This window comes from Herpailurus yagouaroundi, unplaced genomic scaffold, assembly GCF_014898765.1.
Source record: "Herpailurus yagouaroundi ecotype Mexico unplaced genomic scaffold, PumYag 100, whole genome shotgun sequence".
NCBI lineage: Eukaryota > Metazoa > Chordata > Mammalia > Carnivora > Felidae > Herpailurus > Herpailurus yagouaroundi.
In genome coordinates, this window is record NW_024412391.1 from 13253264 (window position 1) to 13278249 (window position 24986).

Sequence of the window (24986 nt, forward strand, 5' to 3'; positions counted from 1 at the left end):
TGAGGGCCTCACTGTGAGAGGAGCCACAAAATGGAGGTGACCTGGACCCTCTAATCACCTGGCGGTCCATCCCACTAAGTACCTTGGACGGGCTCTCTTCATGCCTGGGCTGCAATGCAACACTGTGCAGAGAGCACAGGATTTAGAGTCAGAAGCCACCGTTACGTCCTTGCCTTGAAGAAGGAACTGACTGTTCGAGCTTTTAAACTGTTTCTCAGGGTTGTTATGCTAACCGAATAAGACAATGTACTTGGAAGTTGCTGTTTTAATGTTAGCTATTTACTGCTATTATATAATTTATATAACTCCAGCAGATGCATAATCATAGTATTAATCTTATTATTTATGTTCTAGTAGATCATGGCATTGTATGCTGGCCTCTCCCTTTAGACCTTTATAATTATAAATATGGCCTCATTTCAATACATTCAGAAAATTATGAAAAGTATAACAAGATAATCCCACATTCACTTCTAGGTACATATGTACTCATAAATAAAGCTACATATCTATATATTTTGATCAAAATGTGGTCCTATTATACTTCTGTTTTGTAACCAGCTCTTTACTCAATATATTTAACCTATCCTATGTTAATAAAAAATACACCTACTCTACTATTTTCAGTGGCTGGACAAGGCTATATGTATAGAACACAATTTCTGCAGCCAATATCTTCTAGACAGATCGCCCAATATATGAATATAGATCTTAGCTAAACAATCCCTGTGATCTATTCATTTCGGTCTTTAATCCTTTCTTTTACCCCATACCCCAACACACACACCCCTGTTATCCTTTTGCTTTCTTTGCCAGAACATGTGTATTTGATCTTGAGGATTTTCCGAAAGTCCTCGATTCTGCATCATCAGATTCAATATTATATTAAGCTTCACTTCATTGTATAATTGTTCAAGGACTTAACCTACAAACTCTCATCTCCACTACAAAGGCCATTAGTACATCTGGTTCTCACACCTTTTATCCAGGAATCTCATTCCTGCCCTTCACACATACTCTCTCCTCACACTCATCTCCAACTTCAAACAAATATCTTAAGCTTGAATATAATCCATTTTTTTTTTCTCTAGTCTTCTACCTTCTTCCAAAACATCACTATTAATTGCAGATGTTACTGTTTTCTCCTGATGGGGACATTATATATTCCTAGTCTAAGATTTCCACTGAGTGTGGGTATATTAATTTCAATCTAAAACTGTGTTCTGCCTTGAGTCATCTCAAGGTGATGTGTTAAGCACTATAATGAAAATATGCCCAGAGCACAATAATTTTAAAATTTTAAAAAGAAGGCAGGGGTCAACTCACATTTTGCAAGAGTGACTAGGAATAAGCCCAGGTGAAAGTTCAAAGAGGTGATACATGACCTGAATCTTGAAGGATAAATTGTACACCAGATAAGAAAAAGGTTGGTATGGGAAGGCAGATTTAGGGTAGAAATAAATAAATATGTGTAACAGTATGACAGACCTAAGAAAAGACTAGGGCATAAAAGGTGAGCATAAGAAAAACATGGCTAAGGTCAGAGAAGGTCCTACACTCTACAAAAAGGAATGCTGACTCCTTCATTGGCGGACGCTAGGAAATGACAAAGAGGAAGGAGCACAGTCATTCTGGCAGAGGTGTGGAAGATGGGTCAGAGCAGTTGAGGTTTAGAGCAATGGGAACCAATCAGGAAGTTGGGAATGGAAAGCAAAGGCATCAGCGATGGACAGAATGGATCTGAGACATAATTATGAAGCAGAATTGGTAAAAAGAGTGACTCTGGATGTGTAGGGGCAGGGGGCATAAAAGTTTTCCAGGCGGACTCCTGGGTTTTTGAGGTCTGGATCACCGGGGAGCTGGTGGCACCATCTCTCAAGAGAGGGAACACAGGAAGGGAAGGAGCAGACGCAGATTAGCACTCCAGGATGGAGGTATGTGCAGGGGAGTAAAGGCTGGGACTGAAAGATTTAGGCAAGAAGACTATCAGTTCAGTTTTAGAACTGAAACAGCTTCCTGGAGCTTTCGAGACAGTTCCAGTTTGGAGATAATATTCTGAAAGTAATAGCTAAAGTTACTGAATGGGTGAGACCATGGTGGAGTAGGCAGAAAACAGTCTGAGACAGACTCCGTGGAGGACTTGCATTGAGGGAGTCGGCAGAGAGAAGAGAACCTTAAGAAGCCTGAGAATGAATGGTCTCAGGTGGAACGAGACGCCAGAGACAGTGGTAACAGAGAAGGGAGGAAAAGTCCAGACATAAAAGCACGATCAGCTGCCTCGAATGTTCACAAAACCAGCTACGGTAAAATGGAAAAATACCCTTGAGATTTGACACCTTTGAGATGGTGACAGGTCAGCAGAAGGTAGAGTGAACGGGAGGAGGGGAAAATGAAGATCACAGAATGTACTCCAGCAGCTTCGTAGGAAGCAAAGAAGAATTTGAGTGGTAGGTGGGGGTGGGGGGACTGCCATGAAAGTTTAAGGCAAGAGATGTTATAAAGGGCAGTGGCTGAGCGCATTTGTAGGTCCCAGGGAAGGACCAGCAGATCAGAGAAGATTGAAAACGCGGGAGACCAGGTTGAACAAAAAGAAGATCCTGGGGGGGCTGGAGGGGAATGGGATTAAGTCTAGGGAAGGAACAGCCTCTGAAAAAACAAAGGGCACACAGTGAGATGTGTCTCTCCAACAGATGAATTTCTGAGGGTACAGAAGGAAAACTGAGGAAATTTAGCACTCGTGGAAAAAAATTTTTTTTTTTTTCGTGGATTTTCCTTCTTTTTGTTCTCAAATACCACAATACCTAATTAGGAACCAAAGCTCTCTAAAGGCAAGGACAGGGACAGTGTCTGGCACATGGCAAGCACTCAAATATTTGTTGAAAAAAAAATGGGTAAATGGGTGAAAAATAATGAACAGAAAAACATGACTAAAATGAAGAAATTTCCAAATTCAGGGTTGGGTTTTTTTTTTTTTTTTTTTTTTTTTTATCTATTCTGAGAGACAGGGAGAGAGAGAAAATCCTAAGCAGGCTCCACACTGTCAATGTGGAACTCATCATGGGGAAATGTGAGATCGTGACCTGAGCTGAAAGCAAGAGTCAGACGCTTAACCATCTGAGCCACCCAGGTGCCCCCAACCAAGTTCAGTTTTTTACAGTACACTCAACTCCTACTGAATGTAGGAGCTGCATCTTGAAAAGTCAACGTCAATCAAAAACACGTAAAAAAAAGGAAATGTAATGAATTAGGCGTACAAAGTGGAGGGACTGCCAACTTTCAGAGAAGGATGTTGCCTCCTCTTTACTCTTCAGTGAAATCCTCATTTCAATTTTCCTGAAAGCTTCAAAACAAGAAAAAAACTATAGATTCACTCAGTTACATTTCCGAGCATGGATGCACCTTTATCCAACCTGCTCAGCATTTATAATTTCGTTTTCAAGAAAGGATAGAGTGGTCTCTTCTTATACAACTTTCTTTGCTTTTCTTATTTCTGCTCTTATATTTAATTTTTTTCTACCATATCTCACATAGATTTTTGCAAAGAGAGCAAAAATAAGGAAAATATGCAAACAAGGCATCGACGGCATTGCTGGCAGCACCTTGAGCACCCTGGGCAGGGCTGGCATTGGCATCCCTGACGACAGGAGAGGCTGCAGACACAGGAAACTCCAGAAAACAAAGCGGCTATAACACGTGTGACTGCACAGAATACATTATACTTTATAACCAAGCAGCTGAAGGGAAGGCAGTAAATATAATTAACAATAGGTTCAAGATAGTATAGTTAAAAATACGAATGCTTTAATTTGCAAGAATTAAGATGCAAGATTCTAAAGACCTACTGAAAGAATATTTAATGCCCATCAAGTTTATCTTGTGCTTTTAAAACTGGCCCACCCACCTATAATTCATTTGCTCATTTACTCAAAACATTTTTACTCCTTTCCTATTACGGTCCAGAACCACACGATTTACAGCCAGCACCAACGCACTACAATCCTGTTCCTGCCTCCAGTCTAGCCCATGCCTGCTCACTGTTTCTTCTGATATTCCCGTATCCCACTGGCTCTTGGTTAATCCTTCAGGTCACACCCCTTCCCTCCCTCCTGGCTGAATTTGTTGTTTCCAAACACTAGCCTACATATTGTTATCTGCTTAAGAATGTTGATTTACCTTTCTTTGAAAAGAATCATTCTCAATTTCAAGGTAATATCATTTTTGCTTTTTTTGTTGTTCTATATTCATTCTGCTTAACAAAACTGGCAACCTATTTTAGTTGCCGGTTATTTTTGCCTTGATTCGTACATCTCAAAGTCCAGGAAATACACAGTTGGTTAATTTTAGCTTCCCTGGCTTTTACTTCCAAGGCTGTAGGACAGTCTATATTCATCATCTAGATAATCGGACTCTGGGCATCCTGGCTCACTGCCTGGCTAGACCAGAGGACAGCCCCCCACGATCTCTTACTTGCCTGAGGGACCCCTTGGCCCCACAGGATAGGAAATCAAAGATTTCTTGAAAAGCTATTTTGAAGAAGTTTAGGTTATAAGCAGTATTTCGGACCATAAGATCCTGATACGTTCTCATTTATTCCAAAATAATGCTTGAATATTGTGTTTTCATATCTGCAGATTTCAGCGGTACACTGATACAATGGCCAACATGAAAGAACCAGTTACTGCTGTTACAACCATAGTGTGGGCGACTAATACAGGCATCATGTTGCATAAGAGCCACCAGACACCGAAGAGGACATATTGTATGGATTCATTCATATGAAGTTCAAGCACAGGCAAAACCAATCTACATATAATGGCAGTGATGGTCACCTCTTCCGGAAGGGGGTTGACAGTCAATACGAGAAGGTCTTCTCGGGCACTGATAATGAGCTGTATCAGTGTTCTTTATTGTGATCTGGGTCACGGATATACTCACGTGTACAAATGTAAACATTCATACAAGTATATGAATATATACACAAATACATATGTAAAGATTTGTATGTGTTAATGCATATGTATCATCAATAAAAATGAAAAATAGATTAGCTTTTAAAATATTTATAGATTCTGAATTCCCAGAATCCAATTAAGATGCTTCCATATTCTTTCACTCAAGAGTGATAGCTTAGAAACTTGCTGGCATTACACTTTTTTCTTCTTGCTGTGTATCAAATACTTTCTCACCTACTCATGATGTGGTAGCTTACAGGAATAGGCTTTAGAGAGTGCTCACTGAATTTAGAAATAGTAACCACTAAATGATGACTATTCTTCCACAAATGCCAAAAACAACTTGAGGACATCAAGAACTCCAGGATCTATTCCGACTGCAAAACAAAAAGATCCGGCATTTCCAAGTTCAAAACCACCGCTCTCACCAAAAAATGAAATTAAGGTCATTAAAAACTAAAGCTTCTCTTATGACCTTTTCACCTCTATTCTTTTTCTCTGGCTGTTCTTGCCTCTTTTGCTTGAAATCAAAACCCTTGCTTTGCTCACTTGTGAAATAACAAAGTTTCAAGAAAATCCTGTTGCTCGGTTTGAAGTTTCTTCTTGTTTGTTTTTAACTACAAAAAGAAGATAAAAAGGGTTTCTTGCCCGTGGAATGGAAAACATGTCACTTGCAGTACTACAGATTAAAAAAAACACACACAGGAGGCAATATTAATGATTAAATGTTCAAATTACAATCACTAAAAGTAAAAAAGTTAAAAATGACCAGGAAGAGCCTTGGGTATTATACAGAAGCCCTGGAAACAAAGTAAACAAAACAGAAATAAGAGAACAAAATGAACAGGAGTGTGTGTGTGAACAAAATGAACAGGAGTGTGTGTGTGTGTGTGTGTGTGTGTGTGTGTGTGTGTGTATGAGAGAGAGAGAGAGACAGACGGACAGACAGACAGGAGAGAGAGTCTTCTGAGGGGCAAGGAGAACAGCAAAATAATTTGCCAAATTACACAGAGAAGCAATGTAGAGGCCACACCCCCAAAGGAATAGAAGTTACATATAGGAGACTGTGATTTTCCTGTAGGCATTCCTACGTTATTTTGATACCAAATTACATTATCAATTTAGGTTTCAAAATCAGATGTAAATAGGCCTGTGGCTGGATAGAAACATATTTCAATGAATGCTGAATGGGCATGTTTTGGCTGCTACAGCCCAGGACAAATACATGTTCAGAATATGTAAAAAGCAGCACACAAATTACGTAAATATTTTACAAAGAAAAAACAATTTTTCTCTGCTGTCTTTTATTTATTTTTTAAAAAATTTTTTTTTCAATGTTTATTTATTTTTGGGACAGAGAGAGACAGAGCATGAACGGGGGAGGGGCAGAGAGAGAGGGAGACACAGAATCGGAAACAGGCTCCAGGCTCTGAGCCATCAGCCCAGAACCTGACACGGGGCTCGAACTCACGGACCGCGAGATCGTGACCTGGCTGAAGTCGGACGCTTAACCGACTGCGTCACCCAGGCGCCCCTCTGCTGTCTTTTATATGTAAACTTCCAATAATATTAAGTGATAATTATAAAATTTAATTAGTAGAAAACACTGTACCAAAAACATCAGCATATCCAGGTCAAAATCAACAGCAGGCATGATTTTAGGTTCATTACTTATAATGTTATTTTATTATTCATTTATTATTTAAAAAAATAAGAGAGAGACAGAGAGAGAGTACAAGCAGGGGAGGGGCAGAGAGAGGGAGACAGAATCTGAAGCAGGGTCCAGGCTCTGAGCTGTGAGCACAGAGCCCGATGTAGGGCCTGACTCACGAACCATGAGACCACGACCTGAGCCAAAGTTGGACATCCACTCAACTGAGCCACCCAGGCACCCCTATTATTATTATTTATTTATTAAGTTTTAGTCCCATGTTAGCTGACTGCAGAGGAGAGCCAGCTTTCTTTTTGCCTTAAACATCACTAAGAGTCAACTTATACTCACATTAACCATTACTGGCACAGGAAAAAAATATCAGCAAAATACAAAAAAGAGAAGAGAAATAAAAAGCAAAAAGGAGGAAGGGTGGAGACTCTATAACCACTGCTCTGCAAACAGCCATCATGTGAATCTCTTTCCTACCCTGTGTCAGAAAGAACAAAGGTGATGAAATGATGCAGAAGTCTACAATAACTCCTCGGCCTAGCCAACGACAATCATCAGCATTAAACTGCAATATAAAAAAGTAACCCAGATGAGTGAGACTGGAAGAAACCGATCGAGGTGGAGCTCAGAAGCTGCACAGTGGATCAGAAACCCCAGATCTACAGAACGCAGACCTGACAGCTGAGCACATAGTTAGCCACATCTCCAGGAAGGGTCTTGTCTTCCAAGGAAAGCTTTCCCATTTTTGCCGAATTCATTAGAAAGTTCTCGTTGTGGGGAGTACAACCCCTTTAACATCCAACCAACTAACTGGTCCTAACCCAGATGTGTGAAGCGACAAAAACCCAAATTACTCTCTCCCTTTTAAGTGACACACATTTACATATTTGAAAACAGGCATCAGATGTTCTGGTTTTCTTCTGGCTTTCACAAACATTGCCAGTTCTTTCTCACGAGGAACGGCGTGTACTCTCCTCCTAACCAGACAGGCATGCCTGACTTCTCCTAACATCGTCGCTCAAACGTGCATTGCTATTTGGCTTGGCGCCTTGATCGTCTCTCCACCGCGGTCAGTAACATAAAACTGCCAGTTAGTCGCAATCCATGTTCAGCCTTGTATCACGCAACATGGTGTGGAAACACAAAAGTGGAAGAAAACTACAGTTGAATCTCTGAAAGTTAATTTGAGGATTAAAAACACTTAACGTTTATCACGTAAATTCAGAAGCAGTTTCTCAGCTGTGGGGTTTGAAATCTAAATGTACCACGACAGTGTTTCACAGCCCTTCACGGGTCAGACCGTCTGAAAACATAGCAGTATTTTTCATAATTCTGAGGACAAGGGGGAAAAAAAGGTATGTTTCATAAAAATGCAATAGGGTAGCCACATTTCCTCCCATGCATGAATAATGTATGATCTACAATGTTATTTGCTAGACTGTCTAATCACTAGCATCTTTCAAAATGTCTATATAAGCTTTAGCTCATTAAGAACAAACATGTATCCGTATAAAAATATCACATACCTGTGAACACTCAGAATAATATTCCGCCAAATACCAACACACACATCAAACTGACACGGGTACCCTACTTTTGTGCATTTCTCAAAGATAAAAACGTTGGGAAATGAAAGACTAAAGAATTATTTCAGCTTGTGACATTCATGCTTACCCCAAATAATCAAGCTTAGCTCCCTCTTTCAAAACAAACCACACATAACACACACACACACACACACACACACACACACTCACACACACTACATATATAATCAAAAAAATGATCTAGGGACTATGGCACACTTTTTAAATAAAAGTGGGAAGAAAAAAAAACTAGCAGAAACAGAAAAGGCTAAATAAAAAAGCTTTTAAAGCAAGGCTTCTCCTATAAGAAACGGTTTTATAATCTTGGAAGGAGCTTCTACAATTCATGAAAGAATGATAAGGCAAAAGCACTTCGTACGACCATAAGCTTTTGACGTAGTAATAAGAGAAAAAAGAGTGAAAGGACAAAGTATCTAGGTTTCTGATAAATCACTATAAGAAACAAACTACGAAGCTAAGTTACAAGAGTAGTATGTTAGGATCAATGTTTAAAAAAAAAAGGAAATTTCTAAGTTCACCTTTATATTTGTGTATTTCCTGTAACAGACACTTTCTTATTACAACAGAGGCAACACACACACACACACACACACACACACACACACACACACCCCACTATTCTACCACTTCTAGGTATGAAAGATTGATCCATTTCAGTAATATCACTAAAGAAAAATATAATTTTCCTTTATATTTTTATTGTTAACTGACGAAAAAACATTCAAATCAACAGACATTTGCTAAGCACAGGCAACACATTAATTCTTCCAACAAATATTTATTGTGCACCCCATTCATGTAAAAGGTACATTTGAACCACTTTCCTTCCTGAATGGTGGAAGTAATGTTAGGAAAGGAGGTGAAGAAAACAAAGACCACAAAAAGCAGAAATCGAGGCTGTTACAGGAATGCAGATCTGGAGTTCGGTAGACCTAAAATGGTCTAAAATGGCCTAAAATGAATGAACCAGATTCAGTCACTAATCAGCAAGAGTTAGTGCCAAAAAGTTGAAAAGATCTTCCGTGCTAGGCCAGGTTTAAACTAATATATGTAAGATTTGTAAGTAGTTTATGATCACCCAGAATTATTTTCTATTAAAAAAAAGATTAGATTTGTTGGCAAAGTTTGTTACGAAAACCCCACAGGCTCTCTACAAAGCAGCCCACCAAAGCATACTACCCCTTTACGAGGAAACAGCCTCGAGTTCGGCCACAACTGTTCTTTAAAAATTCCCAGATATCTGGAATGTCACACGAAATAAATCCTTAATAACATGTTGATAAGCTGATGGCATACTAACAATGGCTCAGTATCTTTGGATAATATCATCGAAGTGGGCTACATACAAAAGACTTATTTTCCGTCTCAGGAGACACAACTGTCAGGGACAGAGATTTTCACCATACCAAACAGAGTCGTGCTAATGACTTCACTCCTGAAAAGAAGCCTTCCTGAGTGCCCCAAATCCAGTAAGATGAGGTGTTAGAAGAGTATTCGCTGATAGTCACCGTGTGGGGCTTTCTCTAAACCTTCAGAACTTCTGGAAGTTTCAGATCTAGTCCCAAAAGCTTCTAAAAAATCTAACATGATGCCTTCTTTGTTGTTTAGACAAAAGAGAGAAGTTTCTACCTTGACCATCCTGTGTACTTATCTTCCCCCACACGCCCGCCAGCAACACACACCCCTCTTCACGTTCATCTGTTCACTGTTCCCCGACCGTCGCGTCTTTTTCCTTTTCACGCACCATCTCCTCTGCCCAGGTCACTCTGCCCCAGATATTCACACAGCTTCCTCCGTCTCTTCATTTTCCACAGTCCAACCAAATGTCATCTTCCCAGAAAGGCCTTCCTACTCCACCCTACCTGAAACAGTGCCCTCACCTCCAGCGGTCACTTTTCAAATTCCTAACTTTGATCTATTGTTCTTCCTAAAACTATCACTACCTGATACTGTTTCCCATGTGTGTTAGTTTACTGTTTTATTGTCTGACTTTTCCACTGGACTAAATTCCACAAGGGTAGAGACTCATTACTTGCTAGATGGAGAGGAGTTGCACCAAGTAAGCGCTCAATAAATTTTATTAAATGGATGAGTGAATGGATTTTTATTATGCTTAATTATCACAAGGAATTTTTTATGCCTTTGATCTACCAGCATTGTCGACGCGATAAGTACCGTAATTAATAAAACAAAAAAAAATACAAAATGCAAGTGTTAATCACAAATGCCATTTACTTTGGAATATCATGTTGAGAAACCTGACCTGCTGCATTAATGGCATCATCAATTTCGGTGCCTTTCGCTGTCCGAGCTTTGGTTTCAACCACTTCCTGACCTCCCGACTTCAAGCCCTGCGTTAACAATCACAGGCGTCTCAAAGCAATTTCACAGCCCTAACTGCCCCTACCCAAGCTGCTGCTAACTGGCTGTTGCTACATCTGATGAGATTAACTTTTCGAAGTTACTGTTCTCTGTAATCGGAGACAAATATGATTAGATATTATGATTACGATTACTTGCTCCTACTGCTGTGTGCCCTCAGAATGGCACACAGCCAACCACAGAAATTCTGACCACCACCAAAGCTCAAGCTGCCAAGATGTTTCATCCCCCTAACTAATCTAAATGCCAACCTGCTCCTTACTGACCAATGAATATTTCATCTTTTGTTCTACCCAGAGAGCCTTTAATTGCTGTCTGGTTTTAATGAAGTGTGGCTGATAATAAATAGTGAAAAATGCTCACGGCCCGGATATTCAATATTCGAGCTGTGTTCAACAGAGGAAGCATCGGTGACATTTCTGCAACTTAAATACCATCATCATCCACTCTGTCTCCAGCCTCTTACCTCTGCCAAGTCACCCCAACTGCAAACATCTGTTCTTCAACTGTCTCATAAGAAACATACTTCATATATGCAAAGTGGTCATTACCCTAAAGAGCCAAATGTCTTTCAAAAGCTAGTTGAAGCAAATAAGCAAAAAGAAACACATTGTCATTTGGATTTTTAAGTTTTAAAATGTCAGGCCTTTGGAGTCCTTCGATATTATAAAAGCATGTCCCAGTCACAAAAGCACAAACTTTTGAAAGGTAGAAAGCAAAATCCAGACCGATCAACTCCTTTATTTTATAGACACGGAAAACTAAGACACACAGGAATTTGGCCAACATAAAAAATTAAAACGTGGTCACTCCTACCCCACCCCCCACCCCAGCCCACATTCAGTGATCTGTCCTCTCCATCAGGCGATACAGAAAACTCCTTTCCATCAAAACAATGGTTCCAGTGCTGAAAGAATGATTAAATACATCACTTAATAGATTAATTTCCTGAGTTTGTTCTCATTGCAAAATGTAGTGTGCATTTGCCACAACAGAGAATTAAGGTTAAATGAGGCCATAAGACTGAAACCATAATCCAGTAGGGCTGGAGTCCTTATAAGAAGAGGAAGAGGTCACATCAGGGTACAATGAGAAGGCTTCCTTGGACTCAGGTGTCCTTATTCCTGCCCTGTCCTAGCTCTAAAGTCCGAGAACTTTTCTTTCTCAAGCAGTGATGAGCTACATTAAATCCCACTACTTCTCTTCGATGAGTCCACCTTTGAAAGCGAAAACCTCCAGTAGTGAGAAGGTTGAGTGCAACAGACTCAAATATATAACTTCGTCTTTTTTTTTAAGTTTACTTATTTATTTTGAGAGAGTGAGTGAGCAAAGAGTGAGTAGGGGAGGGGTAGGGAGAGGGAGAGAGGGAGGGAGGGCGAGGGAGGGAGAGGGGGAGAGAGAGGGAGAGGGGGAGAGAGAGGGAGAGGGAGGGAGGGAGAGAGGAAGGGAGGGAGGGAGGTAGAGAGAGAGAGAGAGAGAGAGAGAGAGAGAGAGAGAGAATTCCAGGCAGGCTCCACACTGTGGAACTCATGAACCACGAGAACACGACCTGACCAAAGTCAGATGCTTAACAGAGTGAGCCACCCACGCATCCTGGTAACTTCATTTCCATTAGCAACACTTCCCACCAATTTGCCTCAATGGCCCAGAATGTATGCAATAACAAATGCACACAATAAATAAATAAATGTGAGACTAATAAAGTTGAGGTGTTTTTTTTTTTTAATGTTTACTTATTTTTGAGAGAAAAGAGACAGAGAGAGACAGAGACAGAGAGAGAGAGAGAGAGAGAGCCAGCAGGGGAGGGGCAGAGAGAGGGAGACCCAGAATCTAAAGCAGGCTCCAGGCTCTGAGCTGTCAGCACAGAGCCCTACAAGGGGCTAGAACTTACAAACTGTGAGATCATGACCTGAGCTGATGTCAGACGCTTAACTGACTGAGCCACCCAGGCGCCCCATCTAATTTAGTTAGATGCTGCAAGCATTTAGACTTTTAAAGGAATAATTTTTGTTGTCACTCATTTTTTGCTATATGAAGGAAGTATACTAGCAATCAAAGGAACGATATGTTCTCTGGCAGCTTTTAGAGAATAAAGAATAGTGATAAATGAAAAAACAAAGGGAGAAATAATTTCTCCCTCCTTCCCTGCCAAATCTCACAAATTTTAGGTAATTTCAAATTTCCAGAAACGCCTACATTATATATTAATTATAACTAAAAAGTCTTACTTTGTCAACTGTGATTGATACCTCAATAAAATGCACTTTGTTGGCAAAGTTTTTTATACTCAGCTCACAGTTAATAATTACCATGATGTAACTAGTCAGAAATAATTTTTGTAAAAAAAATCCAAATGCATGTCAGATCTAGACAAAAGGAAGTACGTCACTCAGATTTCACCAATAACATATTTTCTTCCTGCTTCTCCAATTCAAAGCCTAGAAAATAAAATCCATTTACTAGAGTGAATACATCCATTCCTCATGACTATTTCCAGAGAAAACTAAAAACAGCAAATATGTCAGTGGGGAAGGGAGGGTGGGGGAAGGTATTAGTCCTATCATATTCAGGGTCTCTATTTTGGTGAAATTATGTCAGAATCCACCTAAGTATAAGAACCTCTTCATTTCAGTATGTTTTGTTCAGTGAGACCCAGAGGTAGCAAACTTGATGAGATGAATCCTTGCCATCAAAAACTTCCATTAAGGGTTTAGTTGCACCCAGTGTCTTGCCAGGCTACGGGTAAAGCAAGCAAGATGATACTAGATACCTCATCTTTCTAAAACTTCATTCTCTGTGGCAATTTTCTGATTTCTTAACTGGAATGAGAAAATAGTAAGGAAAATCATTAAATACGCAAGTCAAGGAGGCAGCAGAGTAAACGCAGAGTGAACAAACTGGAAGTCGGCGTATTTGTCTCCAACACCCTACATTTCCTAGTGAAGAAATGGCAGTACTTAGGAGAAAAGTGCAAAAATACACTAGCAAGGTTGCCAGATCGGGGACCTTGTACAATGATGTCATGGGAGGACAGGAAAAATGACTACTAAGAATACAGAAAACAATGCATAACGGGAACCCACTGTGCGGTGTTCCGGAATAGGGTGGTTCAGAGTTCTCAATGAAGAAAACTTTTGTGCTACAGAGAATACATTGGCAACTAAATGAAAATTATGAAAAGAATATTTTTTTAATGTTTATTTATTTCTGAGAGAGAGAGAGAGAGAGAGCGAGAGCAGGGGAGGGGCAGAGAGAGGGAGACACAGAATCCGAAACAGGCTCCAGGCTCTGACCTGTCAACACAGAGCCCGATGCAGGGCTCAAACTCAGGAACTGTGAGATCATGACCTGGGCTGAAGGCAGACACTTAACTGACTGAGCCACCCAGGCGCCCCATGAAAAGAACATTTTTAATAAATGAAGGGTAGACTAGCCACATGCAAAGTTCAGGAAGACAGAATACGAGTATTGCTAGACACAGGGGGAAAGTAGCAAAGGAAAAGGAAAGCCCTACACACTTGAAATGGTTTCTGGCTTCCAAAGAACACTATCTCCGTTCACGGAAGGAGAGAGTGTAAGAAAACAATGGCAGTGTTGAAATGCCTTTTATCACAAAAGCCAACTTGTGATAAGTTCCTTCTGAACTCACTTTCTGAATAGGATGCCAGTTATAAGTAAAGATTATTATGATCCATTAGGAGAAGAGTTTGGGGAATGAGGATGGGAAAAGAACAAGTCACTGCAAGGGAGAAGCACACAAGGGAGTCGAGGCGGTGCAGTACCGGGTGGAAGGGATGTGACTGCTCACTGCTGCCCAACTGGCTTCAGGAAAGGCTGTGCCCGTTTGCACACCAGGTGTAAGAGATCATCTCCGTCCGCGCCAGTAATTGGCGTTTGGGGGCTTCTCAGTTTTTGCCACCAAGGCAGCTACTGAGTGAGTACCTTTTAGGCACGAATTTCATGTTATTTTTTGTGTGTCCCTGGGACCTGGCATAGAATCAGAGTCCAATAAATAATCAGTGAGTAAAACCGAACAGAAGGAACCTGGATGTGCACCTAATTTGTTGAGGCTTTCACTTTAAATTTCTTATCCTGTGTTTTTCTCCCCTCTTTCCATTCTTCCAGGCTACCTCTCCCATAGTTTATCTTGTCTTGTAAATAAGAATGTGCAAAATCACATTCACTTTGAGCTTGCACGGAAACACAACAAGGGGCATTCTAGAGGATGGAAAATATATGTATACGTATTTTGTTGAAATAATCCCATAGAAATAAGAGTGACTATTTCTAAAGAATCCTCACCTAACTTACAGAAGGGAAAACATGTATCATAAGTGCTCAATACACATTTGTTGATCACGAATGACTGAGTGGCCAGAGGAGAAATGAAAAATTTAAACACTGAGTAAAAATGAAATGCACTGGTATGATAAGGTGCACTTTCCTCTCATTACCAAAACTAAACTTCCAAACTTTAGAAGAAATAATAAATCTAATAACTGCCAAATCTGTAAGTGTAAAAACTAAAACAAAACAAAACAAAACAAAACTGTAAGATCTTAATGATTTGAAGTCCCTTAAGCCCATTATGAAGTTTCAGCTGAGACTCTATATGGGTTTGAGAAGCAAGGTTTCCATTTGAGCCAAAGGCTAATTCAAAATCCATAATGATCACCTGCTTAGAAAGGAATTCACTCACCTTGCAGACCACATAAGATTCTTGTGGCTTCCATTAAGAGTTACACAGAGAATGACTATAAACCATGGCATGCAACAAACATTTCTCCAATTCTAATCAATAATAAAATACTGAATAAAAATAGAGACCAATCAAGTGTGTAAAACCAGTACAAGCACTACCAAGCCTTAAAACCTCTCTTGTAAAGCAGGATAAATGCTAAAAAATAATAGTCAAAAACTGTAATACATTAAACTCTATGAGTATTTTTGCAAAAATGCAATTTATTAAGTGTGAAATAAGGATAACCTTTTTCCCCCATTCTAACTTCACCTTAACAAAGGAAAAGAAAAAAAAAAAAAAACAACCTTAGGAAAAAAAAAAATCTCTTGAAAAGTGGTTATTGACAATATAGCTAAAAAACTTCCAAAGATCTTCCTCTATGCTTTGGAACAAATATAAGCATAAGGATTTCATTTATCCATGCAATGGCGTAACTTACCAGTAAATTATGGCGCTAAATCTAGGTTGGAAGATGCCTATAATGATTAAGGTATTTTCCCATTTTCCTAACAATTAGCAGCTCTAAGTAGAAATCAATTTAATTGAAGAAGAAAATGAGTATTAAACTAAGTACCAAAGTCAGGTGAAATAAATATGAGCACTGTCACTTAATCCAGAAATTCTATATGTTCCAATTCATACGTTTATATATAGAAAATCAACTAGATTCATAGAGGAATAGTCTTAATTCTCTTAATTCCTTGATTCTTAAATTACACGATTTACTTGCTGTGAATGTTTGCTGAAACAGGTTTTTTGAAAGATTAATAATGCTTCTTTAAAAATCTCTTCTTTGGGGTGCCTGGGTGGCTCAGTCAGTTAAGGGTGCAACCCTTGGTGTCATCTCAGGTCTTATCTCAGGGTTGTGAGTCCGAGCCCCGAATCGGACTTCACACTGGGCATGAAGCCTACTTAAAAAAAAAAAATCGGGGGGCGCCTGGGTGGCGCAGTCGGTTAAGCGTCCGACTTCAGCCAGGTCACGATCTCGCGGTCCGTGAGTTCGAGCCCCGCGTCGGGCTCTGGGCTGATGGCTCAGAGCCTGGAGCCTGTTTCCGATTCTGTGTCTCCCTCTCTCTCTGCCCCTCCCCCGTTCATGCTCTGTCTCTCTCTGTCCCAAAAATAAATAAACGTTGAAAAACAAAATTAAAAAAAAAAATCGGGGTGCCTGGGTGGCTCAGTCAGCTGACTGAGCCGACTTCGGCTCGGGTCATGATCTCACAGTTCATGGGTTCAAGCCCCGTGTCGGGCTCTGTGCTGACACCTCAGAGCCTGGATCCGGCTTCGGATTCTGTATCTCTCCCTCTCTCTGCCTCTCTCTCTCTCTCTCTCTCTCTCTATCAAAAAATGAATAAACGTTAAAAAAACTTTGTTACTGCATGGAAGGATGTCTTTATTGTTTAATTTACATATTTGTGTTTCTGCATTTAAAACTAATTTTTAGTAAAGTATTTCAGCATAATTTTTAAAACTCATTGCTTAAATAAGAGATCTGAATCGAACTCATTCCAATGATTGCAATTTAGTAAGTCTTGTTAATGAAAAGGTAGGATAATTCCAGTAGTAAACTGCTCATGTTTTAGAAAAGTACATTCAATATTCTATCTGGACAATTTAGTAGCATCTGCTTACCTGTTATTTCAAATGCCTCAAAAATTATATTAGTTACATAAGAAAGTTAATGGGATGATCTGAGGACCTAACCTCTAATGAACCCAAGAGTTTCTGGTCCATTATATGAACAAAGCAAAAATAAATACTGGCTCATCACAGAGAAAACATACACTTAATATTACATCAGATATCTGTGTCCAAAGAGTACCCTTTTTTAAAAAGAAATTATTTTGAGAGAGAGAGAGAGAGAGAGGACCTGCACGAGGGGTTGGGAGGGGCAGAGAGAGAAGGAGAGAGAGAGAATCCCAAGCAAGCTCTGTGCTGTCAGTGCAGAGCCCCACATGGGGTTCGATCCTACGAACTGTGAGATCATGACCTGAGTCGAAATCAATAGTCGGACACTTAACCTACTGAGCCGCTTAGGTGCCCCAAAGAGTACCCTTTTTTATTGAAGTCAACAATGCTTACCATTTAATTCACCATCTTAATCTTTTTTAGGTATACAGTACAGTAGTGTTAACTCTATGCACATTGTTATCCAACAGTTCTCTAGACATTTTTCATTGTGCAAAACCAACATTTTAGAGCCACTGAATAATAACCCCCTTTTCCCTTCTTCCAAAAAAGTTTCTTTTTAAAGGTATTTAGGGCTTTGAAGTTTTTTAAATGGAAGTATCACAGATTTTTATTTTCTTATAATCACAGTACCACAATAAACTGAGCAACAGATTTTATTCTGGTTAGCATCAAGCTGTCCTTTAATATATAAAACCATATATGCAACTGCTATAATGCCTTTCGGTTTTGATAAGTCATATTTGTTTAAAGATTTGCCAATCCTCAAAGGATATCTGAATCATTAATGTAAATTAGGGAGACAGATCATGGGTCTGCCATGTTTTCCTGTAAAGGGCCAATGTGTCAATATTCTAGGCTTCGTAGGCCATATGGCTTCTCTTGCAAATATTCAACTCTGCAACACCATAGCACAAGGCAGCTATGGACAATACATGAATAGATGAGCATGACTGTGTCAATAAAATTTTAGTGAAAAAAAAAAAAACAGGTGGCAGACTAGATTTCTCCTGTGGACCATAAGTCGCCCCTCCCTGAAATAAACACAGAAGGGAAGGGAGGGACAATGACAGAGAGAGGGAGAGGGGCAGGGACAGGAAATAAAGAAAATTTTTAAAAAGTATTCATGGAGTATTATTCCTGAGAACAAATAGGTACTAAGATGAGTTGACATTATTTGTTTTATTGACAAACTTTGATAGTAAAGCCCTAGGAGATGCAACACTCTTTTTTTTTCTTTAGGACTTGTTTCAATGCTGACTGACCTATTGGCATTCAGTGCATCGGCATAAATAATGAAAATATTGATTTTTCAGTAAGTACATAGGATTTGACTTACCTTAATAATGGATGGAATATGACAGTAATATTTCTGGCTCCAGGTTTGCAGACAAATTTTGTTCCTCCACCTTCAATTAGGTTGTCATCAGGACCCCCTTGCAGGAAAAGGAAGAGAGATTGAGCTTACTGGAACATTCCCCAAAAAGAAACCCGGGCTATCTAGACGAATGTTATACCGCCATAAGAAGGACTGTCTTTGCAAACAGTTGCCTTCAGGTCTACAAAATTATTTGGAATGACTGGATCCAGTCTTCTTGATGACGTAAACCGCAGGGGAGCACTTTCACTCTGGAGTGAAAACGTGGAAGCACAATAAAAATAAATTGTGTATTTAAAGAAAGAGGGTAAGGCATGACCCAGTTAAACATGAAAGTTAGGATCTGCTCTCAGCAGTGCCCATCTTGGATAGTGCAGCACATGAAACTTTCCCAAAGAGGAAGTACCATCCAAGTTGTCCGGGGCAGTAAAGGTTGGAGCAGAGACCCATACAGACCTAACTGACCACACTTCACCAAATCTCAGACCCCATTCATTGTAAGACACATTATCGAGTAACAATAAATTTAAGAAAATCCTGTTAATGGGGGCGCCTGGGTGGCTCAGTCAGTTAAGCGTCTGACTTCGGCTCAGGTTATGATCTCACGGTTCGTGGGTTCGAACCCCGCGTCGGGTTCTGTGCTGACAGCTCAGAGCCTGGAGCCTGCTTCGGATTCTGTGTCTCCCTCTCTTTCTGCCCCTCCCCCACTCACACTCTGTTTCTGTCTCTCGAAAATGAATAAACGTTAAAAAAAAATTTTTTTTTAATCCTGCTACTGAAACTATATAATGCATCCTTATCTTTTTCTCATTGAAAAGCTTCTTATGGGGCGCCTGGGTGGCGCAGTCGGTTAAGCGTCCGACTTCAGCCAGGTCACGATCTCGCGGTCCGTGAGTTCGAGCCCCGCGTCAGGCTCTGGGCTGATGGCTCAGAGCCTGGAGCCTGTTTCCGATTCTGTGTCTTCCTCTCTCTCTGCCCCTCCCCCGTTCATGCTCTGTCTCTCTCTGTCCCAAAAATAAATAAACGTTGAAAAAAAATTTTTTTAAAAAAAGAAAAGCTTCTTATAGTTTAAGTATATACAAGTATGTTATATAATTTATAAATATTTATTTAGGGTTTTTTAAGACTTTAAGGTTTTTAAAATAAATAGGTGTTTACCATAGATCTCTCATACACATTTAACATGGGAGAGTGAGAAAAATGAATTATGTTCTTAAAATTATGTAATTTTCAGAATCCAGTTTTTCTTAATGACTCAGAGTTGTCAATATCCTTGTTTTCTAAACGGTGTCACTAAGTGGGTTTCTTACAAGAATTCATCCAGTACTTTATGCCAGCTGCTGATACCAATCCTGCAAGGTCTAACATTGGTATGCACTTGATGCTATCAGAAGGTTTAAAGAGAAGGTGTTCCAATACTGACCAAGACTCATGCTCTTTCCTCAAAAGGCCCCTAAGAGGTTCATTAATTGAATCAGTGAAGGCTCATGGTATGAGGACTATCCACTCAGCTCACAAACACTGAGGCGAAAACAACTCATTTTGACCGTCTTCTGGTCCACAGCCATTAATAACATGCCATAGACGTAATACAACATCCTGATTTCAGAAGGTTAAAATGCGCTACAGTGTGCATCTTCGGGTGTTGGGAGAGGTGCTCCCCCTCCCTCCCACACCACTCACATTACCTTCCATTAGAATGAAAATTAACGTAATCCCTGGCCTCTGTGTTTTATGCACTCCAGGGGAAGTGAAGTGACTCCCTTGGTAAAACTGAGAAGAAAAAGCTGAGTACGCATGTCTCAGCAACCTCCTTATTCCACTTTAGAAACCAGAATGCCTGTAGATGGTGTTGTCTTGTCAAGTTTAACCAGAAAGGTCTTGCTTTGTCAGAGAGGGATGGAGTGGTCCAGTCCCTTCTGTAAGTGGGTGAGTAAATTTGTCTAATTTTGATTTTCAGTTAGCAAACTCCTTTGGCTCTCAAAGAAGGCTACATCTTTCAGTCTGGCTTATACCAATAAAAGTTGGTATTTCAGCTTCCATCTGCCCGACTTATGTTATTTCCTAATAGTTTCAGAACTCTGACAGTAAAGACAGATGCTATTTCATGGTCTTCCTCAAAATCCTAACAACCTACACTTAAGTTATTTCATTTCTTTTTTTGAAATTACATTTTCCTTCTAATTATAGTTCTTTGCATGATACCAAACACAACTAAATCTCATTTGATTTATTATCTATCTTAATGGTCTCGGAGGTATCTTGGAGATTGACTGATAAAAACGTGTGAAGCCTCAGAAATCCATACCCTGGATCATCAAGACTTCCCAGAGGCATCAGAGTCTAGACAAATCCCATTTGGATCAGTTGTCTCCACCAACTAATCAGAGCAAGGCTTTTCTTAAGAAAAACAGAAAATATAATAGTATGTACAGCTCTTGGTTGAAAGTCGTAAGCTATTTTTCTCATGGAAAAAAATCCACGTTGTATTTACTGTATTTGCACCAGAGATATTAGTGTTCTGCTAACTCAGTGGTTTTGCATAAGGAGAGCATCAGGGCTACCACAAACATGACTCTTTTAACAAAATCCTTCTCTCGAGGACACACGGTATGGTCACAAACAGAATAAATATATCGTCTTTATCAATACCTCTCTAAGATCATAAAATGAAGCCAGCGCTGAATTACCAAAGAAACGTGTGTGTATGTGTAGAAAAAAAAAAAAACAAAACAGGTTATATTCTGCACTCCAGGAGCAACATCAATAACTTCCTATGAAATAAATCTACATAACAATACCTTCATTTACTGAATATGAACATTTCTCTTAAGAACAAATGTGAGTTAGACTACATGATTTCCAATGATTTCTAAAAAAGTCTCAGGTTCAATGATTTTAGGTCCTCGATAATTATATATAGACCTGATTAACTTAGCTCCAAACTAGTATGTTCATGCCCACCAAATGCACTGAATACACACACACCTCCGTGCCCTGGTCCACAACGGGCTTCCATTTCCAGGGCCCTGCCTCCTCCCACCATTCCTTCAGGCACCACATCTAGCCTTAAACTTGTCAAATGGGGGGGCACCTGGGTGGCTCAGTCGGTTAAGCCTCTGGCTGTTGGTTTCGGCTCAGGTCATAACCTCGCGGTTTTCTAAGTTCAAGCCCCACATGGGGCTCTGTGCTGACAGTGCAGAGTCTGCTTGGAATTCTCTCTCTCCCTCTCTATGTGCCCCTCTCCCACTCATGCTGTCTCTGTCTCTCTCAAAAATAAATCAACTTTGAAAAATTTTAAAAATAAAGGTTTAAACTGTCAAATGGCCTTCTCCCAGGGTCCACAATTCCCTTAACAGTGACTTCATATGTGATAACCTATATAACCTTAACTTAGGTCACTCTACTTCCGTTTCTTTTCTAATACTTATGTAACATTTTCGAACCCGGAATGGAACTTCCTGGAAAATGGTTATAAAAGCACACATTTGCTGAATGAAGGAAGAAACACCTAACTTAGATGTTACTGGAATTATATGAGAAAGTATATGTGCAAGTCCTTTGTAAACTGTCAAAAACCCAACAAACATAAGCAATTCTCTCTGTATCCCCAGAGCCTTATGGGTAATAGGTGTGTTTAATCACCATTTGTGGATGACAATCATATGAGAAACGTAGATAACAAAAGATCCAATACCAAAAATAAGGCCCAAGGGCCACGAGAAATGACAGTGACAGGGAGATTAGGCTGTGAAATGGCCAGCATCTGGCTGGAACCTAATAGTTGCATCTGTTCCCTGTTAGCTCTAGAAAGGTGATTACTGCTTTCCAGAATAGGGTGAAACTAAATAAAAAGTAGATCTTGGGAAGAAATACCTCAACCTCCAACCAAAATTCCACCTGTAGGAACCTCATACATGCTTCCAGTCCCGTCGCAAACACCATCTGCCCTCCATCTGATGTGATTTCCTCTTTGCGATAAGTTCAAATCCAGCTTATTATATATTACCAATAAACAGCACCAACCCAATGAAGATATTCTTGTCAAACCATCGTCCTAAAATAAACAGGTAGGAGCCAAAAGTAAAGGCCGTGGCCAAAGACCATATGGTCTGAGTCTCTAATCCTCCGAGATTTAGTCTAGCATTGCAATATTCCGGGTGAGAAACACACGCCTCCTCACACGCCTTCCTGTAATCAAGCAATCTGGGAGCTGCTGTCACGAACGTTCTTAAAGAACATGTTCAATCCTGAGAAGAGCACGAAAGGGGCCAGAGCATCTCCTTCCCCTTCATTCATTATGCTTACAGTCTAATCTCAGCTGTCAGAGGCCGGGTGATAGGCACCAGAGGAAATGCGGAATGATGATGGATGGTTAGAGAGAAAGAGAAACTGACAATAGTATCGAGTAGAATACATATTGTGCAGAAAGGGGAGGAAATGCCCCAGTCATATTTTAGTTTCTAACAACGAGGACAATGGTTTGACAGGCTCTTGCAGACAAGTGGCAAGAGGCCCCAAGGCCACCCAAAGACTGCTGGGATGGCAGCATCTTAGTGCTCACAATCTGGGCTTTTTAGAATTCGTTGACACAGAAGTGATTAGCTCCTAAGCTTATTTATTCCCTGATTCTTCCCAACTGGAATTTGATGGCATTTATAATGAATATAGTCATGTTAATAAAACAGAAATCGAAAAGCCCAGCCTCAGAAAGAAATGGAAACAAATGTTCTCGCTGCGAGGACTACATGGTATGGTGGGAAAAATCAGTAAGATCGATGTCAGACCCCAGATGTGCTACTTGATATTGTAAGTGACAGAATTATTTAAATTTTCTGAGCCTCAGCTTTCCCATTTATAAAATACATACTGAAATAAACTCTTCCAAAGACTTGTGGTGAGAACGTACTCAAGGGGATTCAGTACAGGGTTTGACACCTAGTATATCTCAAATAAATGGTCTCCTTTTCTCATTAGAATTACCAAACAGTTAAGGGTCTAACTGATCACACACACACACACACACACACACACACACACACACACAATCACCGAAACATAAACTAAAATACAAAAGGTCCAATTTTTAAAATGTTATTCCTGCTACTTTAGGCAGCACTGGAGGAGTCAAGAGCATTAGCAAGGCCATTAGAACATGTCTGTCTTATTTGGGGGGCATGATTATTGCAGTGCAAGGTTAGAAAGCTGCTGAGAACACTTAGAGCATGACAGAATAAAATCTGCCTTTCTCTACTTTTAGTTTTTCAATTAAAAAGAGTATTGAGGGGCGCCTGGGTGTCTTAGTTGGTTAAGTGTCCGACTTCGGCTCAGGTCATGATCTTACGGTTTGTGAATTCAAGCCCCGTTGTCGGGCTCTGTGCTGACAGCTCAGAGCCTGGAGCCTGCTTCGCATTCTGTGTCTCCTCCTCTCTCTGCCCCTCCCCAACTTGTGCTCTGTCTCTCTATAGCTCTCAATAAATAAATAAATAAATAAATAAATAAATAAATGTAAAAAAAAAATTTTTTTTTTTTTTTTAAATACTATTGAGGCACCAGGTGGCTCAGTCGGTTAAAAGTCCAACTTCGGCTCAGGTCACGATCTCACTCATGGTCGGTGAGTTCGAGCCCCACATCAGGCTCTGCACTGACAGTGTGGAGCCTGCCTAAAATTCTCTCTCTCCCTCCCTCTGCACCTCCCCAACTCATGTGTGCATGCTGTCTCTTGCTCTCTCAAAATAAATTTTAAAAAATAAAAAGAAAATAAAAAGTTAAAAAATAATATTAAATGTATAGATGTTATGATTATGAATTGTTTGTGCCAAGTGCTTAGATAGAAACAGTACAGAATCTGATGGTCAACTGTGCTGAGCCATAGAAAGCAGCATGCCTTATCTGACATGTTCAACATGGCCTGGATTTCAACTTGGCCTTTCCACATTGAAAAGAACCACACTGAAGATGAATTTCTTTTTACAGCAAATACTTTGCTTCATAAACACTTTTGAACGATTATAAAAATGCATTCTGATTGCATCAATAAACAGGGTCTTTAATTGGCTCTAAGAGCCTGCTGAATGGTCTAAGAATTCCCTGAATTCATAGCTGTCACCTTGCCAGAAGCCTTCTCTTACATTAAGTTCTTTAGCAAGTTCCCATTCTAAAGCACAGATTATCATTAGGACTCAATGCTGTTGCTGCTGTTACCACCAATGCTGGACGCTGTGACAGGGACTATCTATGAGTTTGGGGTTTGGTGCGAGATTAAGAAGAAAACAGAAGTACGATATTTATTCTTTTTTTTTTATTTTTATTTAAAAAAAATTTTTTTTCAACGTTTATTTATTTTTGGGACAGAGAGAGACAGAGCATGAACGGGGGAGGGGCAGAGAGAGAGGGAGACACAGAATCGGAAACAGGCTCCAGGCTCTGAGCCATCAGCCCAGAGCCCGACGCGGGGCTCGAACTCACGGACCGAGAGATCGTGACCTGGCTGAAGTCAGACGCTTAACCGACTGCGCCACCCAGGCGCCCCGAGTACGATATTTATTCTTACACTCAACTTACTATTACGGTCAAG

General features: G+C 40.1%; 1 protein-coding gene across 2 annotated transcripts in view; it reads right to left on the bottom strand.

Moving 5' to 3' along the window:
- EXOC4 (exocyst complex component 4) overlaps positions 1–24986 on the bottom strand; it is a 762629-nt gene that overhangs the window by 402261 nt on the left and 335382 nt on the right. The window contains exons 10-11 of one of the 2 annotated variants that reach the window (XM_040471924.1): positions 18371–18467; positions 11326–11511 (exon numbers count right to left, since the gene is read on the bottom strand). In XM_040471924.1, the coding sequence (XP_040327858.1) occupies positions 11445–11511; positions 18371–18467 (164 nt within the window). In that variant the 3' untranslated portion in view covers positions 11326–11444. Of the gene's footprint in view, positions 1–11325; positions 11512–18370; positions 18468–24986 lie in introns of those variants that run through there. The other variant, XM_040471923.1, reaches the window with a different exon arrangement.